Here is a 20,256-nt window from a genome sequence, read left to right as displayed (position 1 = left end):
AATTATGTGCAACTTTCCCTCAGCTACCTACACACCAAAAGTGATGAAAGTACGTTGTTCCTATCTGGACTTATTGGCTTTAAAAATTTCACTCGAAGGTCCCCTGCAGTTCCAGAAGAAGCTAATAGGGGACCAAACTTACACCGCTTATTTCTTACAGGATAAGCTATCCGTCACTAAAAATCAAGACCATAGAATGTTCAGGACAAAAGATACAAAAACCGGAAGTTATGCTGCAGTACCAAGGTCGGCCACCAGGAGGCCCATATTTGCCCATCTTTGATCTTAACCTTTGTCTTCCTAAGACCTACCAATGGACCAAATATCATCACAATCCATAAAGGCGTTCCGAACTAATTGTGCGGAAACACAGACACACGAACACACATGCGCCAAAAACGATACCTCCATTTTTCATGGAGGTAATAATAGTCTTCTCTGAAGTAAAGTAAAAGGCAAAACTTTGGATTTGAGCCTCGTTGTGTCTCCCCTCTCTCCACATTTATCTAAAATCCATCATCCGACATGGCAACAGAGATCATTAATTTTCGGCATGTTGGCCACTGTCAGAGGTCAACTTTTTTTCTCCAAAATCAGGTGGAAAATTATTTGCTCTTAAACTACTTGTTGTGGCCTAATAACAAACTACTTCTTAACTTTCGAACGATTGCACTTGCAACATTATGCAACAAATCCATTAACTGATAAAAGTCAATTAATAATAAAGATACTGAAAAACTGTCACCATTTCAATTGATTTTATCACCCGCTTTTTTAGATTTGCCACAGAAAGGTCTGTTGGACAAACTTTGTTTACCTCGGCTTAACTAGTTTACTTCTTATTATCTCTTATAAGTTATGCTTGGTTTTTGCAACATCATGTTTTTTTTTTTTACTAATTTTGGTTAAAACCTATGACGTTCCCAACTTAGGTGTAATAAGAATTGACATCGGAATGCATGTACTGCCTATTGCTTTGTGCAAGAGTAAAATTATATATCAAAATTATATATCAAAGCATATTTTGAAATCCTATGTGTCAGTTACAATTGTTTCGACAAGAGTCTCATGTGTTACCTCGACCTCCATTAGAAGATTGGGTGAGGCCTCCACTCGAGCAAGAAGGGATATCGATTTGAACACCCTTCAAGATTTCCAGTGGTGGCAGACAAAGGTCCTCGGCGCAAACCTTAACAGAAAGGTATATCTGCGGGAGCAATATTGAAAAAATGTGTTAGTAAAGCTCTGTTGCATACAACAGTACATCACTGAATTTTTATTTCAGCCCAGACACGGAATTTTCCTCATGTTTCTTGTCTTCCTACCCCTGCCAGTTCTTTTGAATGGATTAAATTTCTTCATTTTTGTGGCAAATGACTGGTAATTTATTATGAAAGGAGAGTGGACGAATATCCCCGGGGCATTTTTCAACTTTTATACTGGCTTTAGTATAACAATTGTTTTTTTTTTACCATTTCCAAATAATATCTGTACGTTTGGGGTGCTGGCGACGTGATATAAAATTCATTATGGTCTTGGCAATTGCTGAATATGAGGATTTTTTGCCCGTTTTCATGTCCAAATGTACGGTATTGTGGGGTGTGACTTAGCAGAATGGAATTAAGAGCAAGATACAATAGGCATGCAGCCATATGCTTGGTTACAAACTGTGTCATTCTTGCTAATTGCATTGGCTGTTGATAAATTAGTTTAACATTATGTGCTTTTAATACATACGTCAAGCACATGGATTAATCTTTTTGGGCCAAATGACCGGCAATTTGCAGTCTACAAGTATGTTGGCTACATGGGGATTTTGAAAACACCTAATACAAAAAAGCACTAAATGGGAACTTTACAAATACTTGCGTTACTGTATGCAAGTTTCAAGAACATTCTACTGAAAAGCATTGTATGGGTAATTTGGGACCACATTGGAGTATTGAAACACGTATATATTGAAGATCACCGCATGAAAAATATTGACCTGGAACAGTACATTTTGGAACGAGGAGAGACATGGAATGAAATATCGTATTTGCTCTCGAGCAAATGGATGCCTTAAGTGTCTACTTATAATGTACAATACTGCACATTGCCAGTTTCAATGGTCCTTTATTAACAACACTAACACAGCATTTTATTTTGCAATGCATAAACAGCTAGAATAACACACTACCTCACTTAAGTTTTGAAATCATGAATCAACTAATCGTATTTCTTCAACAGGTTAATGAAAAGTAGATTTTACCTCCACAAATGAACTCCTTCTCTTGATTCTGAAACTTCTCTGAAGTTTCACTGAATCCAAAAGGGTCCACGACTTGTCAAAACTGTAGTCATCCTCTTCAGCTGATAATTATATAAAGAAGGTTGCAGTCACATCCTCAAACACCTTATTCGTATAATGATATAAATGTGATTGTATTTTTTCCATGATATAACAAGCAAAACACACCTTACTTCAAGTGTTGCACAAGATTTTCTAACTTGAGCGAATGAGATGATGTTTTAAGAGATCCGTACTGTAAGTGTAGTTGCTAATAGTCTAAAGTTTATCAAACTTTGCTGTGTTTTCATGAGATGCATGCTGATTGTACGCACACGAACATACCAAATCCATGCGGGGACAGGTTTTTTGTCTCCTTCATCGGTCCAAGTTCCATCGTCAGAATCATGGTGCAGGGATCCAGGCTCACAGAAGCCCTGACGCTGAAGAGGTTGAACGGCGGTACGGAGATGGACAGGCAGCAGCTGAGACCGAGACAATTATCTTGCATACGGCAGTGTATGGAATCGAGCTTGTTGAGCTTCTCAGAAATGTCAGGGCATCCTACATGTATACACAAAAAATGAAGATATATAAATAAAGTCCGGATTTGCATAATTTACGTTTAGCGATGTTAACATTTGTTGTTGGAATCTCCTGTCACTGCGACAGATGAGTAGGCGTACAGGTTATCATTTGCCGAGTTGGGGCCTCATGTGAGAATAAAGACCAATTTTGAACGCACATGAGCGGCAGCAGATGCTGCAAGTGAAGGACTGGACAGGGATGGAGCATTGCTTCCTCCTCTCTTTCTTCTCCTTTATGGCAGCTGCTCTGTTGACCTCGAAAGTCCTAGTGCTCAGTGTACACTGGGTCATGGGCGATTTCTTCCCAGGAGTTGACATCACTGTTTATGTAACTTCCAAATGGCACAGGTCCAAAATCAATGCCATTTATCACAATGGAGTTAAATAATTTTCTCACGGATTATTCAAACAAGGTCTGAATTTACATAACCATCATCGAAGAGATACATTTTTCATGTTTACGCATAAAACAGATCTTTCTCCTACTAATACGTTAAAGATTTGGCACCAGTGACTAAAAAAGACATTAATTAAAGAACATTAAGCGGAAACATCTGCCTGCGGAGTTCAGTTCAAAAACGTTTCAGATGGCTATTATTAAGTAAAAAAAAATGCTGCATAATTAATAAGGTGATAATTTCACATGTCACCTGTGTCAGAGGCTGAATATCTCCGAAGAAGAGCATCACGGGGCCCGGTTGTCTCCCTTCCTAACTTTTTCAGCTCAAACCGCAATTGTTCGTCCGTCATGCTCTTTGGTAACTTACAGGCATCCAGGCATTGCTGGAGTAAATAACACTCAAAGTTACTTCTAACTAACTAAGGAACTAAGGGTACATGGTAGTTCCACCTGGCTAAGTGATCAATAGTGTTCTGTATAAGCTGGTTGTAGTAGTGGAGCAGATAACATCAAATTTTGGAGGAATCTTTCAAATTGTGATACAAGCACCAAACCTGGTACAAATACTCATGAGACATTACTATTTTGAAAAAAGTACGCGGGCCACTTGATTTGACTTTTGGCGCTTTTTGGTACTGCAGCCGACCTTCTGGGCTTTGTATCTCCTGTTCTAAACATGCTACAGTCATGATTTTTAAGTGGTAGAAAGCTGTGAAAAATAAGAAAGAATTGGCGCAAATTTGGTGTCTCTAGCTGCTTGCGTTAAAACTGCAGATGCGTTTTTTGCCGGTGCACAATTTGCTTCAAGGGCGCTTTTTTGCTTCGGAAGGTCGGCTGCAGTACCAAAAAGCGCCCTTGGAGCAATTTTTTGCACCGGCAAACGCTCCTGAAGTTTCAACGCAAGCTGCTAGAGACACCAAAGTTACGTCACTTCTTTCTTACTTTAACAGCTTACTACCACATAAAAATCATGACTGTAGCATGTTTAGAATAGGAGATACAAAGCCCAGAAGGTCGGTTGCAGTACCAAAAAAGCGCCGCTAGGGGGCGCCAAAAGACAAATCAAGTGGCCCGCGTACTTTTTCAAAGGAGTAATGTCTCATAAGTATTTGTACCAAGTTTGGTGCTTGTATCACAATTTGAAAGGTTATTTCAGTTATCTGCCCCACTATAGACTTGTAAATGTTTTCAAAGACTTGTTTCTAATTCACTGACAGAAAATAAACTTAGTTATCTGCCTTGAAATTCATCAGCATTTTACAACATTTAGAAGACAGTGCATTTTAGATTATTTTTTTGGACCTGTTCTTGTAACATACCTGCAACTCCCAAACAAAATGAACAGTTCTGTAGCACAACAATAGATGAAAGAAATAATGGCCTTACCTCTAAGATGTTGAGTATACTTCGTAGGCCGTCTCCACATCCAATAATATCCAGAATATGTACAATTGTTGACACTTTTATGTCTTGTAGATTTAGAGAGAGATTCTTTGTAACGTCCGCTGAGTCGCCAATGCCAAGCAGGCCCAGAAGATCTACAGAATGATATCATTTGATAACTATTTACTTCTTTTTCTATTAAGAATGGAAAAATGAGCTAACTACGAAGTTTCTTTGAATATTTGCCGAAAAAAAGCATCTCTATATGATGCTTTATAGCTATACATTTACATTCATTGTAATTTGAATAGAAAGAAAGCGAATGCCACCAGTTAAGTATTGTAGAAACACTCCTAATACAACTAGAAAATTTAAAATTTTTGTATCGAAAAACATTCGTGATCTTTTTTCTCTACTATGACTAAAAAGAGAGAAGAAGTTGAGTTTATCTAATCTAACAATTTCATTTTGTATATGGGAACTTTTTTCTATATTTTAATGAAAATTCATCTGTGTTGGTAGTTACATGACTTTTTTAGAGTTAAAACGTTGGCCCTAGCACGAAAAATTCTCTCACCTGGTCTTTCTCAGTAGACTGACCCAGTGAGGCTTGGCATGTGTTTCTTTTATAGTGTGACGTCAACACTGGGTCAAAGGCATCTGGTAGTCTAAGACTAAAAGCCTGTGGCTACTCCCAATGGGCCATCAACAAAACTTGTTCCAGATCACCCAACACTAAAGTCCAAGGGTTTGGTCGTCCTTACATACATCAAGGGTTTCATCTCCCACGGGATTTAACCGTCTTCAAACAGACCACGACTTCAAGACACATTCTCGTTGCATCCAAACACCCCCCCTCCACAGGAGAAGACATTTACCACATCCCATGCCAGGGCAAAAACAACAAAGGGCCCTGTCAGGAAACATACATCGGAGAAACAGAAAGATCTCTGAAGGCCAGGTTTCAAGAACATATCCAAGCTCAGCCAGTTCAAGACGTGTCACAACACATCCACATAGAGTCACCTGAACACTTGACACTGTAAAGACACTGTAAGGACACTGAACAAGAATATTTCCCGAGATGAGTGAAGGAGGGTATTTACATCAGGGCCCATCACACTTCATTGAACCACGACGGGGGCCGACATCGTCTACCATATACCTTTGACCCAGTGTTGACCTCATAGTTCAAAGAAGCCACGTGACAAGCCTCACTGGGTCAGTGTACTAAGGAAGACCAGAGTGGCTGGTCGAAAGCTCTAGGTGAGAGAACTTTTGTGTTGGATCAAAAGTTTTAACTGTAAACATATTTTTTCATGTTTTGTTGCGATCTGTACCTAGCCCCGTGTGGCAAATAATGAGACAAAAACTGTCGTCAGGCGTATTAATATAAGTCTTTATCAGTATAAGGTAGGCACTGTGTCAGTGTCAGTGATCTGTAAAGTAATACCTGTTCTGCCACTCAGAGATTGAACGATATCTCTTCTGACATGTCGACTGGACATTCCTAAAGTTATTGGTGGTCTGCCTCTGTGGTCAATGATAAATCATTGAAATTTAAACGCTATTAGCAACATACTTTTCACACATGTTAAACAGTTTGGATACAGAACAAATTTAAATCAAAATCTATACTTTCACTACATTATCAACACATTGATTTGGACGTATCACTTGATGTTGCTTCGTGTCACCTTGATATCTTGGATAAACCGGCCTCGGGTGCTTCGGGAGTTTCGTCTGTCTCCTGTTGCCCTCCGGTCAGTTTTCCACTTCCAATAGATTTGTCCTATTGTTTAGAACAAGAAAAAGTGTTTTTTCTGAAAGTGTACTTCTACATGCCGCTACGAAGAGGTATCAGTTTATCATTTATATTGTTATTGATAAACGTAAACATTTTCATATAATAGGAATACCTTTTACTAAGGTTCATCTGTGTTGAATTTTCAATTTTAATGTTAATCTTTTAATCGGGGATAGGGGACACATAAACTCATAAACAAATACGTTTCTCGTGGATATTAAAATTTTTATGGCTTCTCATTATTATTTTCATTGCGTTCTCATTATCCTCCTGCTCCTCCTTCTGCCAATAGCCATGCAGCGTCCCTCTATTATTCTTGCAGATTGGCTGTTGAGATTTAATTGGGCTAACTCCATGAACAGCTGCACCAACCCATACCATATGTATGTACTGCATTCAAGTGTTTTGGTAGGTACATACACGCTTTTTTATCTTCAGTATCAACATCAACTGTATGCATTATGCAACTAAAAATCCTAACCAATAATGTAGGGGATAGCTATCCTCCTGTTGTATACTTAGTTATATGTCACTTCATACTATAGTTATATTAAAGTAAAGCATTGTTTTCCAATGTCGTAAAATGTGGTGAAGCCATGCTGCATTTGCTCCAAAGCAAATGTCGGCCTTTCTAGTAATCTAAGATCTGTCACAAAAATGTCTCACCATAAGCGTTAGCCAGTAGTCGTCACATTCTTGAATCCATTCAGGTTTCTCGCCTTCTTTCATCATACTTGGAGAAGGCACGTATTTTGTGGGATCCACATATTCGCTTGTTCCATTTTCCCTCATTGCGAAGTGAATCGTATTGTTTTGTTGACATCCCGTGGATCCTGCTATACCGATCGCGTCTCCTTTTTCTATCTAATTAAAGAAGGCAAAATACATTTAGACCTTTGTAACGAAACGTATGAATAGTATTACAATTTTGATTTTGTAATAAAAGAGTATGAATAATATTTCATATTATGTATGTATTGATGTGTATTATTTTATATCATATATAATTCATACTTTTTTCAATAATGCATCAAATTTTACTCTATCAATCTTTTTGTAACAATTGACTGTTTCAAATATACCCCAATGCAAAGCTCAGTCATTTCAAAATAACTTATGTCGGAAAGTGTTAATTGAGAGCAAATATAAGATGCTTGAATGTAGTTTGGGGTTTATGGAAGAGTCGGGGTAATTTCGGCTAAGTTTGGCAAAATAAATTTACAAAACCTATATTATTTTGAGGAATGATATTTTTGAAGTACCCTTTGGCCAGGCTTGATGGAATCCGCGGGGTTGATACCTTCCACTATTGCTTCCATGCCTTTTATTTCGTCTGTTGCAATAGCGATGCTCCGTGCTGTGATGGATGTAATGTCTCCCGCAAAAGGAGCAACAACCTGGATGCACAGTGGTAAACATTTTACCAAACGGCTGTTATAAATGAGCATTAGTAAAGCATTAGTAATGAACCAGGTGCTGTAGAAAAATGAGCATTAGTAACTGAACCAGGTTCTGTAGATAAATGAGCATTTAGTAACTGAACCAGGTGCTGTAGATAGATGAGCATAAGTGACTGAACCAGGTTCTGTAGAAAAATGAGCATTAGTAACTGAACCAGGTGCTGTAGATAAATGAGCATTAGTGACTGAACCAGGCTCTGTAGATAAATGAGCATTAGTGACTGAACCAGGTGCTGTAGAAAAATGAGCATTAGTAACTGAACCAGGTTCTGTAGATAAATGAGCATAAGTAAGGAGCCAGGTGTTGTAGATAAATAAGCATTAGTAAGGAATCAGGTGCTGTAGATTATAAATAAGCATCATTAAGGGACCAGGTGCTGAAGATAAATGAGCATTAGTAAGGAACCAGGTGCTGTACATAAATGAGCATTAGCAAGGAACCAGGTGCTGTAGATAAATAAGCATTAGTAAGGAACCAGGTGCTGTAGATAAATAAGCATTAGTAAAGAACCAGGTGCTGTAGATAAATGAGCATCAGAAAGGAACCAGGTGCTGTAGATAAATGAGCATTAGTAAGGACCCAGGTGCTTTAGATAAATGAGCATTAGTAAGGAACCAGGTGCTGTAGATAAATGAGCATTAGTAAGGACCCAGGTGCTGTAGATAAATGAGCATTAGTAAGGAACCAGGTGCTGTAGATAAATGAGCATTAGTGACTGAACCAGGTTCTGTAGATAAATGAGCATTAGTAACTGAACCAGGTGCTGTAGATAAATAAGCATTAGTAACTGAACCAGGTTTTGTAGATAAATGAGCATAAGTAAGGAGCCAGGTGCTGTAGATAAATGAGCATTAGTAAGGAACCAGGTGCTGTAGATAAATGAGCATTAGTAAGGAACCAGGTGCTGTAGATTAATGAGCATTGGTAAGGAATCAGGTGCTGTAGATAAATGAGCATTAGTAAGGAACATCGAATTTCAGAGAAACACTTCCGACTCAACAAGAAATGCTCTGAAACCTACGCATCCAAGATTCTGACTCAGCCATATAAATTCATACTATTAATAATTGAGTAACTGCTTTTTGGCGTATTAATAATTCCTTGCATGACAGTATTGACAAAGAGTGTCGACACCTTGGCCCAAAAAAAGGCAACTACCAAAAAAAAAACATTTAAAAAATGCCTCAAACTTTTAATGTCTGACATGATTACATGTAGTGCAATGGAACCCTCATTCTGATTTTTTTTATTCGGAAGAAAATATAGTTAGGAGGGATTCCGCAATCTTCGCTTAAAGGTAGGAATGGCTGGACGAGTTTGGGCAGCATTTGGGCTGGTTCGGGGATAGTTAGAAAAATGGTTCTGAAATTGCTAGGTCATGGTCGGCGCAAAACATTGGCATGGCATAATTTGGTGCGATTGCTCTCGAACACCGGCCGAACTTTTCGGCTGGTATTAGCTGGTGTTCGCGATCTCAAATCGGGAGAAGGTCGTAAATGTGTAGCAGGGGCTTAAGTAACCGGATGTCAGAAGTATTTCAAACAGTGCATGTATATGATATATGCTTATATGATATTTACTCGGATTAGGCTTTCATTATAAATGCATATAGACTAATAAAACCTGATCATATAATAAAATTATCGATCCATAATCTAGAATAATTCATCTTACCTCCTCGCCTGCAGGTAGTATTAAGTCGATGCCCTGGTGTTCGTACTTCTTTGAGCCGACTCCGACACTGGGGTACAGGCCACCTCCACATACTTCAGGATCTAGTTTCTTTTTCGGGAAGTCTGAAGACGCTTTTGGTCCAAAGATTTTATGTATGAGTTCTCGTGCAGTTTCGAACCTACGACAACATTAACAAAATACTGTCATATACTGTTCTGTGATGGGCGACGATATTGGCTAAGTTGACAAATACAAAGCAGATAATTGTCGCAAAATCTCACCCGAGTGTTCGTGGCAATTAAACAAAACAAACACACAGCAAAAACAATAATGTCTAGAATGCGGCATGATCACTTGAATGTGTTGCTTTGTATAAAATCATGCACACAATAATTTAGAAATAACAACAAACAAACAACAATGTTAAGATTTCAAATATCTTTTCCAATTTCCCGGTATTTTCATTGATTAGAGCTGTTTTGGAAACAAGAATCAATATGGATTCGATCCACATATAAAGTTATATTTCATGCTCTGATATTAAAAATAAGTCCCTTTCCTGAGAATTTGACTGAGCAGTGGTAATTTCTGTCGACATCAAACAAGTGCACTTAAACAAATTAATGGTAAACAATAGTTAAATTACGAACATACCCTTCCTCCAATGACTTGAAACACTTCTTTACAGACTTGATGGTGCTCATTGTCGCATTGTAGGCCTCCAGAACAGGACCGGCGATCTTACGGATCTCTTCAATTGGGGACTTAAGTTGTCCCAATGCTTTATTAATCTCGCTGACTACTTCATTCTTAGCAGATTTCTGGAGACAACAGTAAGAGCAAACATGTTTTTTTTTTCAGGTTACAAGGAAGAATTAAATTGGTACGCACAAATACAATTCTGTAAAGCGTAAAAGCTTTCAGATGGCATCCACCATCTTTCTTCAGCTACTGACAAGGGCAGTCACGTGACCCAGGGGTTAAGAGATCAGCACAGGTCAGGAGACTGGAAGAGTGTGTTGTGTATAAAGCACGTCGGCAGAACGTACTGCCCCTGCGCAAAATTTTTCACGATGTTTGTTGAATTTGGTAAACGTTGCATCAGAATTTTCCTTTTGCAGACAATATCTTTTCTGACATAACATTTAGAAACTACAGACGTGATGCGCGAATAGGACCTTATATGAGACGTTCTGCTGAAGTGTTATGCACAATACATTACGGGTTTTGCGCAGGTGCAGTACGTTCTGCCGACGTGCTTGTATATTGGGGGTAGTCAGTGGCTGTGTTTTTTTTTTACATCTTTTGTTTCACATTACCATGTAGACTACGTTATGATACATTGTACATACCATGTCGCCAAACACCCTCTCGGTATGCTGTCCCAACCCTTCTATCCATTCCGGAGCCTCCCTCTTAAACAGCTCCCACACATGCATGAAGTCGTTTAACAACCCTTGTATTTCTGTGCCGACCTCGAACAGGAAAGATTGTTTCCCTGCAAAACAAACCCAAATTGTGATGCACTTTTTTGTATTTAAAGGCAGAAAGAAACACATAGCAGTATAATCTCGCACCATATCATTACTGAACTTATAACCTGCCATTTGTATTTCTTTCCTTCTGAGATCATTACAAAATATCATAAAAGGTAATATTTTATTGATTTCTATTGCAGGTTTGGCAGGTAATAGACTGTGAAAGCCCTAAAGGTATAGGCTCCGTCTTACGTTGGAGTAAAACTGCCCCTACGGCCTTAAAAGACTGGGGCCATTCACCTCGAAGTCACCTTATCTTATTGAACGTGAGCTATTAAATCTACGAAACGTTTAAATAGAAACGTCTAACACAACTTATAGATATTTCCCGAAAAGCCTTGGTCACAACCCGCCGTACGTGCAATGGCCTGCTATCTACGTGCAGAAACATGGGTAGATTTTGGGGAACGGTAAGTGGTGAGCACCTCCACCGTACGGAGTACAACGGATTCGGGAGCATGCAGACACGCCGTAGAACTTTAAGTGCGAGTACGGCGACACGCGTGCTGTGTACGTACCTGGCGTAAGCAGCGCGGATTCGTACGGCCTGCATACGGTTAAGTGGCAATCGAACAGAGATCATGCGTTGTAAGCACGTACAACTCACTTACCACTTGCCCAACGAACGATGCACGCAACCGCTCATGACCAGACTTGGCGTGCAGACCACACTCTTACACCTTGCGCAACCTGTGAGTGTCGTGCGTTCATGTACTGATCATGCCAGTCCTTCCCCACGTTTTCAGAAAAACGTAGCGGACGTGGCCTTCCACAAAAACGTACGGACAAAAACACGCACAGCGAGTTGTGACCGAGGCCTTAAGCATGTTTCCTTTAAAGCAAATTCACAGAGACTCAAAGCAGGCACTTATCTGTCAATCTAGTCGAGTAGGGGTTGTGAATTTTGCCCAAGTCAATCATTGTGTTCATATGAACACAAACACATACTGGTAACAAATAGTTCGAACCTTCTGGGGGCATTATAAGGATTGTACTCGTTGATGCTAGCCATTTTCTCACAAACCGATTAAGGAAAAGTTTTACACAAATTGGCACATTTAGCATATTATCTTTCTCTTGGCCTTAAAGCATTGGTCACAACGTCATATTCTGCAAACCTGCAGATCCTTCACACTTCAATATTCTGCATATTCTAGTAGTGTAGTGATATTCCACAAACCTTCCTTGAAGAGGAATACTTCGTCGGATAGATCCTTCATGTTAATCAGCGTCATTACCGCTTTATAGATGCTGTAATGAGAAATACTATTTGTTACTATGTCTTATTGCTGGTGGTATTCAATAATTGTACATCTCAAAATGAATTGTATCTCTCTTGTCAACAAATGCACAAAACAGGTACGTTCTTATCTTTGTCATTCTTTGCGCAGGTGTGTTTGTGTTTAATGTAAGGCCATGTTGATTTGATTATATGGATGACATCCTCCGGGAGCCCCAAAACTGATGCGCGCGTGCGAATAAAAAAAGTTTTGCAAAAAAAAAGTTCTTTTCATTATGAAATCTACGTGGTCATGAGGGTTGAGCAAATGGCACAGAATATGGTTTGGCGAATAATCTAGTCTTGAAGTTCATTTCTTTACAATTTTGTCTTTTTTCGTTTGATTTTGGCATTCTACGACATTGGTATAGTTTTTATTAATTTTTTGTAACTTATGGTATATTTTTGCTCATTTTGTAACTGTTTTGTACGATTTACAGTATGGTTGAAAACTTCTTTTTTTTTTTTGGAAACGGCCGAAAATTCATGCGCGCGCGGATGTCATCCATATAATCAAATCAACATGGCCTAAGCGTAGCAAGTGTTAAAAAGCACATGTTTGAGTAGTGTTTGAGATTTCAAGTGTAGAAATAATACCAAGATAAATAGCAAATGTGCTAAATTATTGAAATTCTGTCCTTCAGAACCAGAAAAGATTAGATATCGGCATCATTTGAGATGATGAGTACATATAGGTATCGTGTTACATACTTGTAAACAGCTTTGGCGATGTTCGCAATAGCTGTCTGTGGGGACTTGATGAGTTTAGGAACTTCTTCCACAATCGACATCACGCCATCCCAGATATCCTGGACTGCCCTGGGCAGTATGATGATGGCTGAGTCAGCAATACCCTACAATTACATATGCAATTAGCATAATTACTTCTCCAAAGGTCACACTAATGAACTCTGGTAAATGAAAGCAAACTCACACCCCATATAAATTATTTTACGAGAATAATGTTGATGTTTTTCCAACATCATTTTGAATTTTTGTGCTCACATTAACCCTCAAACACCCGAACGGGGTCCATTTGACGTATATTTTTATGTGCTATTTGATTTTTTTTATTCTAAAAAAATTCCTCCCGTGACTTTGTCAGTAAACCTCGTCTACAAGTTCTCCTATTTTTTTTGGAGATCGGCACAAATTTGTTAAAATAACAAGTGAAGTCTGATGTAAGACCGTCTGGGGTCCAAACGGACCCGAGCCATGCATTTGCACTTTCCTACACACGAAATTGTTCGGATGTCCTCAATATGTCTTCAAGGAAGCATTAACGACACAAAAAAGTTCGGGTGTTTGAGGGTTAAGTATTAGATGATTTTTCAAAACTCGTAACTCATTTTCGTCTATTACATAATAATATGCAATTCATTTCTAAATAGGAATAAAATAACATACATTGAAAAGATCTTTGGCGGCATTCTTGACTTCAGTAAACAGAGCGTTGACTCTGAGGATGACTTGTTTCGCCTCTTCAATGAAACTGGGTAAGTTGTCGTAAGCCGCAACCTTTTCCAACGTTTCAACTGCTTGTCTGTTTGAAGAAGATGGACTATATTTATATTTAGGGTCCACGACGGATATCCACGGTACTTCAAGAATGGCAGAAATTTCATTAATTTGTGGTTTGTATTAAAGTCGTTTATTACCAACGAATATAGTAAAAGTTATTACAATATTCTTAAATCAGTGACTGATTTTAGCAGCCACAAAACTGAACTTAGTCTCGTGTTCTCGCGAGACAGGTCACTTCTATCAAGGTATACAGTAAACGTCGAACATTTGGATATATGTTTTCTGCCATTCAAAACTAATTGATGAATGTTCTACTAACTGCTGTGGCAATTGGAAATGCGTGAGCCAAACATTATGGCTTAATTTGCATAATTGAGGTAATTTTGGAATAGCCCTTCTGTTAAAATAAAGTGCCATCGGATAACCTCTGTTATATGGATAGACAAAATGACTAATTGATATAATATTTACAAATTGGACGTCCTTAGCGTAATCAAAAGAAAACAAAACCAATATGATACATTAGTGATAAAAGCCAACATCATTCGGCGAAGGAATAAGGTCGTGAATATCATGTATGTGTTGTATGACGTAATTTTCGAAATAAGTGCTGAAATACCTTGCTATGCCCTCTACAATCTCTGGAAAATTCATAATCGTGTCAATGATGCTTTGAAAGAAATTTTCCGCTGTGGTGTCGGCCATATTATCGAACAGACGCTGAAATGTGTCTATTGTGTCCTTGATGTCTTTGATTACTGCTGGGACGTCCCGAAACCAGACGTTGATCAGCTCCAGTATTTGATCAAAAGAGAAATCCTGTTAATTAACAACACAGTCATAATAAAGTTATAACGTTAATAAGCCGCCTGATCCTCCTATTAATTATCATATAACCGTGTGACGTTATCCAATCAGAAGGCTCCAATCCACATTCCTTATGACGCCGTTATGTCAGAAATCGAGTCAAAAGCGGGTCATTATTCATCCCAATCCATGCATTAAACAATAATCACACGCAAATGATTTCAGGTGACCCAAATAGAACATGATTCTGTTCTAAAAAATCCAAAAAATAACTTTAGTGTTCCAATGACCTCGGGTGACTCCCATAAGATCACCTGTTCCCTGCCTATGACCCAAATAGAACATGACCTGACTCCAGATGGAACACATGTTCTATCTCTGTTTGTATGTTTTATACAGGAATGTGTCACTCTTTACTGTATCAGTTTAGATAGGCTATATGATAATAGCGTTAATGGCCCGCCCTTTCTCGGTAAATATGGTGTGATAAAGCCTTGTCAGTTGCTGTAACCACCGACTAAAGCCACATCGGGGCAGGTGATTAACCCTTGATTAATAAATTATATCATATTAATATATGTATATCAAGTCAAGAAACATCTGATTCCCTGGTCCGATCCAGTATATGTATCATTTTACACGCTTACTTCGGAGCTTGACGATACTATAAATGCGCATCGACTAGTTAATATATTCCTGCAGCTAGATTGTTTAGTACGTTCCTCTTGTTCTGGAAATAGTGCAAAAAATTGTTCTTTTAGGAAACATTGTAAATAACAAGCAGACTATACGGTGGCAGAATCAATTGGCCAAAGGAATGACCATTAGCCATCTTCGATACAGACACAGAATGAACACCCCTCGGACAAAAAGATACTGCCTTGCCACTGTATTCCACTGCTATGCCATTGCATCGTACAAAATAATGTACATTTGCAAAATAATTACAACCAAAATAACTTACACCGATTCTGTCTGTAAATTTTAATTTCAGTTATTAAAAACACAAAATGATAATACTTGCCTGCAGGATGTTGATCTCATATTTGATGCCACCCTTGAAGCAGATTCCAGCATCAATGAAATCATATGTTACCCTAATAATTCCGAGCAAGCCTCTTGCATATATCCGGTCATCAACGTCAACATTTACATGCCCTTTTGTTAGCCCTGAAAAAATCAAAATATTGTCATGATTCCTATCAACTACTTAGGATAAAATTCCCAAGTAGAACCCGTTGTGGATTTCTACCCGTTCGTCTCCTATCCCACATCACTCCAATTGTAACAAGAGTGTACTAATGCATTTGTTCAAGGCTCGATTCACACAAAATTTCTTTAAACCCTATTCACACCGTTAAGGGATGCCAAACGTCTGAATAGAATTAAAACTATGCGATCTTACCATCGCCTATCGTCAGCTTGCTATTTACATAACAACATGTAGTAACATTCTAAAAATGCTAAAATAACTTGATAATTTAACCCAACATCAACAACGATTGCCAAAAATGAGGTTAAAAGCTTCATTTTAAATTGCTAGAGCTTAAGCCAGGTTTATGAATTAAAACAGGTTTAAGAATATAAGCATAACTAGAGAGGCCGACATGCAAATACAGCATATTTCAGTCCATCACCCTCCCACGCAAAAGTGGACTATTCCAAACTGACCCCAGTGTAAACCTGGCAAAGATTCTCAAATAAATGAATTATATAATTTTAGCTATGTAATTGAGAACAAAGATGCAAGAACAAGCACATTGAATCTCGAAAGCTTTACTAATCTTATTACAGGTATGCAAATACTAACAATGATGAGATTTGATACATTTTGAAGGTCTTAGGCACATAAAATTGAATGTGTGGGTCATTACGCACGACTTACTTGCAATGTGACCCCAGGTAACCCGCAATGGAACATGTGTTCCATGGCCAACGGCAGATCGAACGGGTATTCTTTAGATAGAACATGGAACGGGTATAGCACTTTTGGCCCTTTTTTTGCTGAAAATAGCCATTAAAGTCCCCCAAATGAGTCATTTGGAAGTGGTGTATGCCAAATATGTGACTGCTATTCTGTACACACATGTTCAAGGTACCCTTATACCGAATTTCAGATCATTTGTTTGTAAAACCAGGGCTCAGGATCCAAAAATCCATTTCTTGGCCAAAAATGCCCCAAAAAACCTTCATAAAAATTTTTCAAAGGCATGTATCAAAAAAATGAAAAAAAAGGGGGGTATTGGCCCACTCTACCTCCATGCCAAATTTCAAGTCATTTGGCTGAATGATGGCGGAGTTGAATCCATTTGACTGTGTGGCAGGAGGAGAAGAAGAAGGAGGAGGAGAAGAAACATGAGAGAACACAATATATTTCATCCATACCATGGTATGGACTGAAATATAATAAATACATTCCCCTGCTTGTTAGCACAGGACGACAAATTTATACCTACAGGTACTAGGAATGTTCACTACCCATTACATTTTGAGAAGAATAAGAGTATAAAACCATTTACAGTACTAATATACTTATATCGAATAACCGCTAACATTCATTGATTATTATGTTATATATCATTATAGACTCACCTATGTCAAAGTCAAAAATGTTTTTCACAACGAGACCAAATTCTGCTCCGATGTTGTCTGACCCGATTTTCTTCTGCCAGTCTATTCCAGGCAACTTCAGGTTAAACTTGATGCCCTGAAAAGATGACTTACAAACTTATTTTTCAGAAAATAAGATCTTTATTCGTATGACACAACTATATAATAATAGAGCCCCGCCGGGTAGCTTGCGGGATGCATTTTTTTCATTATCCTGCGGATTCCGGGCTCTTTTTGGTTACGGTCGGGACCAGGTTAGAAAAAATACACCGTAAGGTAATCGCGACATAACACCGACAGTTCCCTCCTAGTGTCCGTCAGGGCAATTTTTTAACATTGCTGATCAGCGGCATAGAACGACATTTCCTAGATGTCAACACACTCTATATAGCTACAGGGTAGAGGCACTGAGGGTTAGCGCTAGGGAAGTTTTTCTGAATGTAAACAGGGTCTTATTATAACCACGTCAGCCGACATCCCGAGTCCAGTTGGGGGCTTGACTCCGTACGTGTCTATGTGCCCGAAGCATTACACGTGGTATATCCATGAAGTACTCTTAATTTACAGTTAAATGATTTGATTTGATTTATTAGACTGTTTAATGCATATGTATACAGCCAGGACTGTTCAACTAGCCGGAGGCTATTATAAAGGGCTAGCCCTCACAACAAGAACATAAACAATTCGGAACAGGTAACAGTTAACAGTGTCGATTGCACTTCAGATAAACATATCAATACATAGCAGATGTTGCGGTCTAACGTTAACGCGCTATAAGATCCGGCCTAGTCGTCATGCGTTTACTATAATCACATTGTGTACTATATTTACATGTCAGGTTAACATACTATTACATAACAGACGTTGCGGTCTAACGTTAACAACCAATGAAATCTGGCATAGACGTCATGCCTTTACTATAATTACGTTGTGCACTATGTTTACATTGTCAATACAATTCTATTGAACTCGTACAGTGTTACTAAGTAGCTGTCGTCAAAAACATTTAATGACAACCATCCATATGCAAACTTATGCAAAAAATGCAATTAAATGCTGCTTACATCAAATATTTTCTCAAAACCTCTGCGATGCCGAGAATTCCCTGACATGGCATCCAGTTTTCCTATCACATCATCAAGGTAATGGTCGATGTTGATAGACCTAAAACGACAGAATTATATTATCCACTGTCTAGATGTAAAAACATCATTTCTGTGCGAAATTAGCATCATCCCAAGGCAATGACACGAGCTACATTTTTCCTGACCAAAAGCCCGAGGATCCTTTAGTCGTCTATAAACTACATTTAAGTCCAAGCAGTATAGGCAGAATTCGGACTACAGCAATGATGCCAAATCAGGTCTATTATATAATAAACATTAAAGGGTAACGCATGCGAAGGATCAACGCATTTAGTCTGTAACAATGAATCTCTTTTCTTTCCCAGCTATAGAAAAGAAAGAGATTCATTGTTACAGACTATTACTACTAAGACAAAGTTTACCCAATCTGGTACACAGTACAGTACATTCCATGAATTATTGTCATGTCCAACTACCATATCTGATTACGTAGGCAAATTTCTGTACACTTTATTTTATAATCCAGACCATATCATCAATACATGAACATATTGTAACTCATATACTGTATAGATAGTAGTTTGTAGTAAGAAATGTAATAAGATTGTATTTCTGTATTTCTGCCAAACATTGTACCATGTACGATTGTCGAGCAATAAAGTTCATTCATATTCATTTAACCACAGCTGACTGTGACAGATCTGCGCATCTTCTTGTTCGAAAAAAAATTCAATTAAAGACACCTCGAACAGGCTGTAAAAGACTATCTACCGAAATCAACGTTGAAAGACTGAAATGTCTTGGCCATTGAGAATGCACTACACAAGAATGCATTTAACAGCCCTGAATTAAAGACCGTCTAGGAAAAGAAACATGCAGAGGCAAATCCAACACCACTTGGAGAAGAATCATGAAGAATGACCGGCCATGGGACTATCCTGGCGACGAGTAGAGAAGGATTGACCCAGATGGAAAGTTTAAATCCTGGCCATGTCTCGCAAGGTGAAAAGAAGATGAGTAAGAAGGTAAATCCGAAAGACATTAGAAAGACAGTGAAACACGAATTACCCGTTTGCTAAGTTCTGTTTGATCTCCAGAAGGTTGAGTGCCTTGGGATGTCTCTGGTACTGAAGAGCGGCGTGATAGCGGACGTGCTCCTCCTCATCAAACAACGCGCTGTCCAGGAGAAGACTCGCGGCCTGGGGTGGGATAGGGTCTATCATTGGATGAATGAATCAAAGGTCTAAGAACCTTATAAATGTTAATTTCTCTGTCTTACTACGTGTAGGAAGTAAAGAAACAGTGATGTTATTAGTCTAGATATTTGTAAATGGAACCACAAAATAATGGCTTAACAATAGAATAGAATAGAATAGAATAGAATAGAATAGAATAGAATAGAATAGAATAGAATAGAATAGAATATCGTTGGCCTTACGACAAGTATAAAAGGAGCAGCCAGAGTTCATAAGATCTCAGGTGGACATTGTTCGTTATGGTAATGTCATGTTTGTGGGGTAAATCTTCATTTGTGGTAATAGATAACAAGATATTGAAGGTGCCAAATTACAAATGTAGATGGGGAAAATTAGGCCATTCCAAAAAAATGCAATTAGACTTTGTTGGACGATGTTATCATAAATGTTTCCAACTTGTAAGTAATTGATCTAGATAATCGCCAGCGGTTAATATACGTAAGATCCAGATAAAATAACGCGGCAAAATAGCCTTTTTCGAAAGATGCAGTTTCCATGATCTTCAAGGTACAGCAAATGTTAAATATTAGATATAGAAGTACATGTACAAATAAATAATAATGTTATAGTCAGCTA

General features: G+C 38.4%; 1 protein-coding gene across 1 annotated transcript in view; it reads right to left on the bottom strand.

Annotated features, from left to right (window-relative positions):
- The window catches only part of LOC109476464, a 105,783-nt gene that overhangs the window by 69,125 nt on the left and 16,402 nt on the right, over nucleotides 1-20,256 (bottom strand). Inside the window, 10 exon segments of the mRNA XM_019777398.1 lie at nucleotides 2,615-2,833; nucleotides 3,507-3,639; nucleotides 9,582-9,759; nucleotides 10,236-10,402; nucleotides 10,934-11,079; nucleotides 12,300-12,370; nucleotides 13,110-13,252; nucleotides 13,806-13,941; nucleotides 14,542-14,741; nucleotides 18,404-18,503. Of these exon segments, the coding sequence (XP_019632957.1) occupies nucleotides 2,615-2,833; nucleotides 3,507-3,639; nucleotides 9,582-9,759; nucleotides 10,236-10,402; nucleotides 10,934-11,079; nucleotides 12,300-12,370; nucleotides 13,110-13,252; nucleotides 13,806-13,941; nucleotides 14,542-14,741; nucleotides 18,404-18,503 (1,493 nt within the window).

Source organism: Branchiostoma belcheri, unplaced genomic scaffold (assembly GCF_001625305.1).
Source record: "Branchiostoma belcheri isolate BF01 breed outbred unplaced genomic scaffold, Haploidv18h27 scaffold38, whole genome shotgun sequence".
Taxonomy (NCBI): Eukaryota; Metazoa; Chordata; class Leptocardii; order Amphioxiformes; family Branchiostomatidae; genus Branchiostoma; species Branchiostoma belcheri.
This window is presented reverse-complemented; position numbering and strand designations above follow the sequence as displayed.